The sequence below is a fragment of the Arabidopsis lyrata genome (assembly GCF_000004255.2).
Source record: "Arabidopsis lyrata subsp. lyrata unplaced genomic scaffold ARALYscaffold_3, whole genome shotgun sequence".
Taxonomy (NCBI): Eukaryota; Viridiplantae; Streptophyta; class Magnoliopsida; order Brassicales; family Brassicaceae; genus Arabidopsis; species Arabidopsis lyrata.
In genome coordinates, this window is record NW_003302553.1 from 879,060 (window position 1) to 888,051 (window position 8,992).

The following is an 8,992-nucleotide window of genomic DNA, read 5'->3' on the forward strand; positions in this document are numbered from 1 at the left end:
GAGTTTAAGTGGTTAAAGATGTCATGATGTGAAAACATTGCCGAACTTCGAACACCAAACCTTACAGACCAATTAAGGACAGGATGCCTAGGCGCGGTTAGTTTTCGACGTTTTTAAAATTTAACACCTAAACTAATTTTTAAAAAATAATAGTGAAATTAACATAGTTTTTAGTTTTAAACATTATTTTCTTAAAATTTTAAGTTTTAATTTTTTTTTAATTTTTCCAAATTTTTAAAAAGTTTTGTTTTAGTTTTAAAAACATTATTTTCTTAAAGTTTAAGGGTTAAATTTGTTTTAAATTTTAGTCAAAATCACTATTATTTTGTAAAAATGAGTTTAAGTGTTAAATCTATATTACGTGAAAACATTGCCGAACTTCGAACACCAAAGCTTACGGACAAATTAAGGACAGGATGCCTAGGCGCGGTTAGTTTTCAACGTTTTTAGAATTTAACACTTAAACTAACTTTTAAAAAATTTAAGTGAAATTAACATGGTTTTAGTTTTAAAAACATTATTTTCTTAAAGTTTAAGGGTTAAATTTGTTTAAAATTTTAGTCAAAATCACTATTATTTTGTAAAAATGAGTTTAAGTGTTAAATCTATATTACGTGAAAACATTGCCGAACTTCGAACACCAAAGCTTACGGACCAATTAAGGACAGGATGCCTAGGCGCGGTTAGTTTTCGTTGTTTTTAAAATTTAACACCTAAACTAATTTTTAAAAAATAATAGTGAAATTAACATAGTTTTTAGTTTAAAACATTATTTTCTTAAAATTTTAAGTTTTAAATTTTTTTTAGTTTTTCCAAATTTTTAAAAAGTTTTGTTTTAGTTTTAAAAACATTATTTTCTTAAAGTTTAAGGGTTAAATTTGTTTTAAATTTTAGTCAAAATCACTATTATTTTGTAAAAATGAGTTTAAGTGTTAAATCTATATTACGTGAAAACATTGCCGAACTTCGAACACCAAAGCTTACGGACCAATTAAGGACAGGATGCCTAGGCGCGGTTAGTTTTCGACGTTTTTAGAATTTAACACTTAAACTAACTTTTAAAAAATTTAAGTGAAATTAACATGGTTTTAGTTTTAAAAACATTATTTTCTTAAAGTTTAAGGGTTAAATTTGTTTTAAATTTTAGTCAAAATCACTATTATTTTGTAAAAATGAGTTTAAGTGTTAAATCTATATTACGTGAAAACATTGCCGAACTTCGAACACCAAAGCTTACGGACCAATTAAGGACAGGATGCCTAGGCGCGGTTAGTTTTCGACGTTTTTAGAATTTAACACTTAAACTATTTTTTAATTTTTCCAAATTTTTAAAAAGTTTTGTTTTAGTTTTAAAAACATTATTTTCTTAAAGTTTAAGTGTTAAATTTGTTTTAAATTTTAGTCAAAATCACTATTATTTTGTAAAAATGAGTTTAAGTGTTAAATCTATATTACGTGAAAACATTGCCGAACTTCGAACACCAAAGCTTCCGGACCAATTAAGGACAGGATGCCTAGGCGCGGTTAGTTTTCGACGTTTTTAGAATTTAACACTTAAACTAACTTTTAAAAAATTTAAGTGAAATTAACATGGTTTTAGTTTTAAAAACATTATTTTCTTAAAGTTTAAGGGTTAAATTTGTTTTAAATTTTAGTCAAAATCACTATTATTTTGTAAAAATGAGTTTAAGTGTTAAATCTATATTACGTGAAAACATTGCCGAACTTCGAACACCAAAGCTTACGGACCAATTAAGGACAGGATGCCTAGGCGCGGTTAGTTTTCGACGTTTTTAAAATTTAACACCTAAACTAATTTTTAAAAAATAATAGTGAAATTAACATAGTTTTTAGTTTAAAACATTATTTTCTTAAAATTTTAAGTTTTAATTTTTTTTAATTTTTCCAAATTTTTAAAAAGTTTTGTTTAGTTAAATGTATTAGTGAAGGTTTTAAACTAATTTATTTTAGTTTTACTTAAAATAATTTTTAATGAAAAGAAAAAAAATAAGAATGAAGAAAGTAATACCTTATTGGATTTGGTAGCAAAGAAGCCCCATACAAAAAAGCCCATTCGAAGCTCACCGTGTAATTGTCTGGTACTTGGAAAAATCTGAGAAAAATTTGAGCGTCTTCTTCACTCTCATCTCTTTGTACGTCTTCGTTGACTGTGTTTTATTCTCATAAAGAGCAGTCTTCTTTCTTCCTGATGTTAGAGTCTAATCAAAAACCTTCTTAGGTGCTCCTCGCTTTCACTGCTTCCGATCTCTTCCTTCTCCGCCGGTGAAATCAGGTTCTGAAATCATCCTCGATTGGCGGATGTGGGAGACGAATCTGAGATGATGGACTCGATTGAACTCACGGCTTACTTCAGTTTGAAGATGAAACTGAGATCATCCATCATCCGGCGAACAGGTAATTAAAAAAAAGAAATAGATGATAGATTTTTTTTTTATCACGAACAAGAAGATGAAGAAGATGAATAGGGAATTTTGATTTCTCAAGAATGAAGAAGAGAAGAATTCGTGAGACTGTATTTATAAGCTATCAAAACCACAAAAGAAAAGGAAATTGGTTTAGGAATAAGGAAATTTCCTTTTTTTTTTTTGTTGAAGGTTGAGGAGTATCACAAACTTTGCTTATTAATCTAACCGTTGGGATTATTTATATACTTTTATTAATCTAACCGTTGGGATTTTTCAGTATTATAGAGGAAATCTAAATTAGATCCGATTTCCATTTACTAATCTCAATCTAACCAAAAAGGAAATTTCGTTTTGGTATAATGTTTACAAAGAATCAACGTTTTTTTGCTCTCAAAATGGTAAGAGAGAACATGATGAATGATGATCGATTTAATAAGGTGAAGAATTTCAACTCCATTCCTACTTTTATTCTAAATGGTTTGTTTGTATACAAAACAATGTATGCTCCTAACATGAATGATGATGAGTTTAATGTGTAAGAATATCAACCTAATTGCCTGAGGCCATCATAAAGAGATGTTTATCTAAGAAGAATCAGATGGATTATGAGAGACGGTTATATGTTTTCTTTTAAGATCAGGTTTGTTTGTATACATAACAATGTCTGCTCCTAACATGTTGTGGTGGTTGCTACAGGAAATGTTGGCTGGCTCCTCCAAATTCAGAACTAGTTTGTGGAGCATAAGCCAGATTCTGAGGACTTGATTGATACAGCACACGTTGACATCATCAGGCTACCAATGCTGGTCTATGCGTCGAGAGAGAAGCCGCATGGTTCTGAGATCACAACAAGAAAGCAGGAGCCATGAATGAATGCTTTGGTTAGAACCAGCGCAACGCTATCATATCCCCAATCTTGATTCTGACCATTACGTCTACAACTCCGTGGCTATGTATAATCAGTTCCCTCAGAGGTTTCGATATGCAAACCACATCATTGTCTTCTTTGATGTTAGTATGAAGTCTGCAAGTCTTTGTATCTTCCGGAAAGAGCCATTAACTGTCGGAGGGAAACTTACCGGGAATGTTTTTGGTGGCACTGGTAGGCGTTTTGTTTTTGAGGATTATAATTTATAAGCAAGTTATGCAGAGAAGAAGCAGAGAGGAAAAGAGTTTTTGGTAACTAAAAATGCAGTGGAATGATTGGCATTGTTTCTTCTTATACGAGATTGTGTGTGTGTGTGGCGTTTGATGTCTCACGTTGGAGAGGTGGTCGTGTTTAGAGTGTTAGTGTTTAGTTCTGTTCTTCTGTTGATCTGTTTTTATGTAAATCACACAATTATGCAAAACAAATCTCTCTTCAGAAAGGGAATACTGTTATGATATTATGGTTTACACAAGACAATAAGAAAACGATACATAGTTACAACTTCTACCAAGTAAGCAACATAAACAACAATTAAGAGAGACGATTTTGGTATTGAATTGAGTTTTGTCACAAACACATCAACGAACAAACAAATAATAACACACAACAGCAGAAGCAGAAGATGATTTTATTTGTCTCTTTGATCAGAGATGATGTTACAATTCTGTAGAGAGACGCCATTTTTACTGGTATGTAAGCAATTTAGAACCTGGATAAGAAAACAACCTCACAGAATTCACATAACTTAACTCCGCAAGCTCTTCCTTCTTCATGTTTGACAGGTTTGCAACATAATCTAGTACCTGTTCATCACGGAAAATATCAGACAAGTAATGTGTAATCTAATCAGCAGAAACAAGAAAAAAGTAAAACTGACAATAATAACATACAGCAAGAATGTTTGCAGGCTCATTGAGAGTTGGTTTTGGATCCGAAGAACTCTCATCTGATTTTGGTAACCCGTCAGGTGAATCCGTCTCCAATAAGAACCTATCGGAAGGAATCTACACCAGACCCGGTAAAAAGGTTAAAAAATAAAAAAATTCAAATACTTCCAGAAGTTGTATAGTTACAGAGGGAAAAAAAAAAACAAACCGATTTCAAAGTCTTTTTGGCAATTTTCTCATCAATATAAGTGAACCAGCCAGAAAAAGAGAAGTATGCACCAAGCTCAGCGAGTTTAGGAACAACTTCAGCTGAACCATTGAATGAATGAAGAATCACACCAGCAGGAAAAGGCCCTACGGATCTGCATGTATTTATTTCGAGAAACTTAGTGCAATATCTTTGTAAATGCAACATGTAGATATGTATTTATACATACCTCATTATCTCTAGGAGATCATCGAATGCATCGATGCAATGAACTGCTACTGGTTTGTTCAGTTCCTTTGCAAGTTCAAGCTGTGGGCGAAACACGACAAGCTGGTCTGAGTAATCAATTCCTCCTGCTAAGGGACCTTTGTCCAAACCAATCTGCAAAAAGCACATAAAATTTTATTTACATGTTAATATGATGAGATCTCAGCCAAAAGGGGTTTCAATACATTCTAAAATACCATACATTACAACAAATCATTTTGCGGTTTATACTTAATCTTGAACCAACAAAGTAAACATCGAATTCTAAATTAAATAACTAAAGACATAGATTCTAGTTTAAATGAATAAGAGATAAAGACACTAACTTCTCCAACAGCAGCAGTAGGAGTGGTCTCAAAGAACTTCTTCAATGTGTTAAACCAATGAGGGCTTCTATCAGCAATAAACCTGCAAACCAAACACAGAGAAAAGAAAAGGAATAAACTTTGATCTGAAACTTTTTGCAACAAATGGAAATCATCTACATATATAATCCATACCAAGGATGAAGTCCAAAGCAAGGAACAACGGAAAGATACGTCTCTCCCATCTCTTTCACCAAGTCCCAATCTTTCTGTCTCCATAAACAAAACCCGTTTAAAATATGTATACATGAGTTTAGTAGATAATAGTGACCAAACGATCAGGACAATTTGGGAAAATACCTCGGAGGTTCCATTGACAGCGAAATTGGTAACACCGACAGCTAAAGCAGCAGATATGAGCTGAGAGGCTTTGTCGATGACCCTCTTGTCTTGAAGGTGGCAATGAGCATCAAACAACTTCATATTCACCGTGAGGTTCTTGGTTCTAACAGATCCCTTTGACTTCTTCCTTCTCTTTTGAGGTTCTGGAGAGACATATATATAATAGATGGTTTATGTACCAGTGTTTATAGCTTAACCCTAAAGATATGGTATCATCATGTGATCAATACAAAAGAGTTGACTTTTGAGATAGTTTGAGGTTTAAGAGACGCTACAAAACTCTGATCTGGATCTACTTGAACTTGAAGGCTGAAATGACTAACCTTTGTGTTTAACAGATAATTTAGAGTAAACAAATACTTTTCTTATTAAGTTAACTTGTGTCAGATTAGTGTAAGGAATAAAAATAAGAGTTATCTCTATCTGTGATATTATTAAGAACAAAACAAAGACAACTCATATGTTTTGTCAAACGCACATACAGAGGCAGGCATGTCTTGAAAGATGGATTTGTTCTGTGGAAATTGAATTTGTTGGTTTCAAGACCACCTGAAGACCCAAAAAAGATGAAATGTATAGTAGATAATATTAGATGAAACCGACTATGCATCCATTTGTTCTTTGATCTGCCCAATGAAAACTTCATGAACAAACATTTCTTCAAGCTTAAACACAAGCAATCATGATTTGTTCATGGAGCTTGTTACACTCGAGAAACGTCGTCACTTTCGCCGATCTCTTAGCTAAAGTCTCTTAGACAAACTGTAACACCCCGGTTTCAGGAATGTGGTGGTGCATGCAGAGAGGTTTAAAAGAATTGATTTGGCCACCTATATCACCAAAGTGCACTTATTTTTTCGGTCAATTGTCCTGAGAGAACTCCACAGTTAAACGTGCTTGGGCTGGAGTAGTTTCAGGATGGGTGACCTTCCGGGAAGTGATTGTCGGAACTGTGTGAGTGAGGACAAAACACAGGGAAAGATCATGTGGTGATTTGTAGGATCGGTAAACAAGTCTTTAAAGCCTCCCGGACGTAGCGGACTGGCCGTCGGACAGGACCCAAGAGAGGACGTGAGGCCCGCTGGTAGGGACGGTCGAGGCGTTACACAAACACCAACACCAAAAATCAAAACCCTCAAAATCAGAAGAAACTCCAAAAAGAGACGAATCTCAGCGAAATCGGATTCAAAAGCTTACTTTGTGAAGATGAAAATGGACGCCTTTCACATAGAGGTCAAGATCTGATGACTTTGAGTTTCTACCAGGGCCGGCCCATGGGTAAAGCCCATGAAGCAAGGGCTTTAGGCATCAAATAATTATAAGTAGTTTTAGGGGCATCAATTTTTAAAATGTTACTGTGGTCTAGTGGTTAGATTGAAGTCTTTTGTTGTACAGGTCACGGTTTCGAATCCCATACATGTTAAAACTTGTATTTTTTTTTTTATAACAGCTTTTGTTAATGGGCCAAATTTTTTTTTGCTTTAGGCACTCAAATAGTTTGGGCCGGCCCTGACTGCATGTATAACAGAAAATGAAAAGATGATGATGGTGAAAGGTAGATCATTGATGGTGAGCACCAACGACTACGACGGGCCATCGGCCAACGCCAGACACAATCCACCAGGGAGGCGTGGAGGAGGACGGAGAGGTTAAAAAAAATAAAAATATTATTGTTACGAAAAAGATAACATGTTTTGGGATACTTAATATTTTTAATTTACTCATTTTCTCTTAAGTATTGTCATCTATTTATGTAAACAATAAAACCCTTTAATAAATAATACGTACTGATGCATTTATAAATTAAAAATGAACATTTAAACTCGTATCTTCGATCTCATTTTCAATGAAATGGTAAAATAAATAATTATTTTATTGTGCGGGTCAACTGGGTGCAAATGACCGTTGAGCAGATTTCCCCTCATGTATGAAAAAAATATATAAGAAATAATAAAATTAAGAATAAGATACTCAAGGCCTGACATTCTATCAATCCAAAGTGGGAGCGAGCCTGAAACGTTATTATCTGATATGACTAAAGAGTTAGATTCTTCCTCTTCAAGAAAGTGAAATGTTGAGAAGTTTAAAGGTGTTTCGTCTTTGAGATGAAGCTTTTATGTTTGGTTTATGAAAATATATAAGTATTTTTGTTAATGTTCCATAGTTGCTTATCTCATGAAAGCATTGAATAGGTCGCTAATGACACACATGAAAACACACACAGGGTTTGGTATTTCTAGCTACTCTGTTCTTATTTCAAAAGACTTCTTAAGGAGGTTAAGGGCTCTGTTTCTTTGAGACGTGATTACAAGTTTAATTTCATTTTCATCAAAACGAAATACCAAAAAATAAACTTATATGAAATCCATAGAGAAGAAAAAAAATCAAAAAAAAAATTGAATACTAAAACTATATAGTGGTGAGAAAACAAATTGAACTTGTGAAATCTCTAACGACCAAAAGACTAGGTCAAATGACGGGATCCAAAGTCCAAAAAAAACAAAAATGCTAAATTTACATAAAGATTAAAAAACAAATTGAACTTGTGAAATCGCTAACGATCAAATGACGGAATCCAAAATCCGGTTAGTTTTTCATATCGTTTTGTAATTCTAGTCTAAAACAAAAAAGAAACAAAAAAAATGCTAAATTTACATAACGATTAGAAAACAAATTAAACTTGTGAAATTGCTAACGATCAAATGACTAGGTCAAATGATAGGTCAAATGACGGGATCCAAAGTCCGGTTAGTTTTCATATCGTTTTGTAATTCTAGTCTAAAACAAAACAAAAACAAAAAAAAAATGATAAATATACATAACGATTAGAAAACAAATTGAACTTGTGAAATCGCTAACGATCAAATGACTAGGTCAAATGACGGGATCCAAAGTCCGGTTAGTTTTCATATCGTTTTGTAATTCTAGTCTTTTAAAAAAAACAAAAATGCTAAATTTACATAACGATTAGAAAACAAATTGAACTTGTGAAATCGCTAACGATCAAATGACTAAGTCAAATGACAGGATCCAAAGTCCGGTTAATTTTTTCATATCATTATGTAAATCTAGACTAAAACAAAAAAAAACAAAAAAAAACAAAAAAAAACAAAAATGCTAAATTTACATAACGATTAGAAAACAAATTGAACTTGTGAAATCGCTAACGATCAAATGAGTAGTTCAAATGATGGGATCCAAAGTCCGGTTAATTTTTCATATCATTATGTAAATCTAGACTAAAACAAAAAAAAAACAAAAAAAAAAAATGCTAAATTTACATAACGATTAGAAAACAAATTGAACTTGTGAAATCGCTAACGATCAAATGACTAGGTCATATGACGGGATCCAAAGTCCGATTAGTTTTTCATATCGTTTTGTAAATCTAGACTAAAAAAAAAAAAAAAAAAAAAAAACAAAAACAAAAAACAAAAATGCTAAATTTACATAACGATTAGAAAACAAATTGAACTTGTGAAATCGCTAACGATCAAATGACTAGGTCAAATGACGGGATCCAAAGTCCGGTTAGTTTTTCATATCATTATGTAATCTAGACTAAAACA

General features: G+C 32.8%; 1 protein-coding gene and 1 long non-coding RNA gene across 3 annotated transcripts; one reads left to right on the forward strand and one right to left on the reverse strand.

Moving 5' to 3' along the window:
* Window positions 1-2,107: 2,107 nt before the first annotated feature.
* On the forward strand, window positions 2,108-3,805 carry LOC110230206. The gene is made up of 2 exons (XR_002333334.1): window positions 2,108-2,415; window positions 3,123-3,805. It is a non-coding gene; the product is annotated as an uncharacterized LOC110230206 (long non-coding RNA).
* LOC9320421 (uncharacterized metal-dependent hydrolase YabD) lies at window positions 3,786-6,031 on the reverse strand. 2 transcript variants are annotated; one of them, XM_002884309.2, is made up of 7 exons: window positions 5,382-6,031; window positions 5,217-5,290; window positions 5,043-5,124; window positions 4,679-4,830; window positions 4,450-4,603; window positions 4,245-4,358; window positions 3,786-4,157 (listed from the first exon to the last, which is right to left on the reverse strand). In XM_002884309.2, the coding sequence occupies exons 1-7, from the start codon at window positions 5,502-5,504 to the stop codon at window positions 4,038-4,040; spliced, it is 819 nt and encodes a 272-aa protein (XP_002884355.1). In that variant the 5' UTR covers window positions 5,505-6,031; the 3' UTR covers window positions 3,786-4,037. The 2 variants fall into 2 exon arrangements, with proteins under 2 accessions (XP_002884355.1, XP_020887943.1); XM_021032284.1 differs by having other exon boundaries at window positions 5,217-5,294; window positions 5,382-5,487.
* Window positions 6,032-8,992: the final 2,961 nt, after the last annotated feature.

Coding starts and splice junctions, on each gene's coding strand:
- LOC9320421 (XM_002884309.2), bottom strand. CDS start 5,504: ATGAAGTTGTTTGATGCTCATTGCCACCTTCAAGACAAGAGGGTCATC. Junction 5,291..5,381: donor CTGTCAATGGAACCTCCGAG/GTATTTTCCCAA, acceptor TTATGGAGACAG/AAAGATTGGGACTTGGTGAA. Junction 4,158..4,244: donor AGCCTGCAAACATTCTTGCT/GTATGTTATTAT, acceptor CGTGATGAACAG/GTACTAGATTATGTTGCAAA.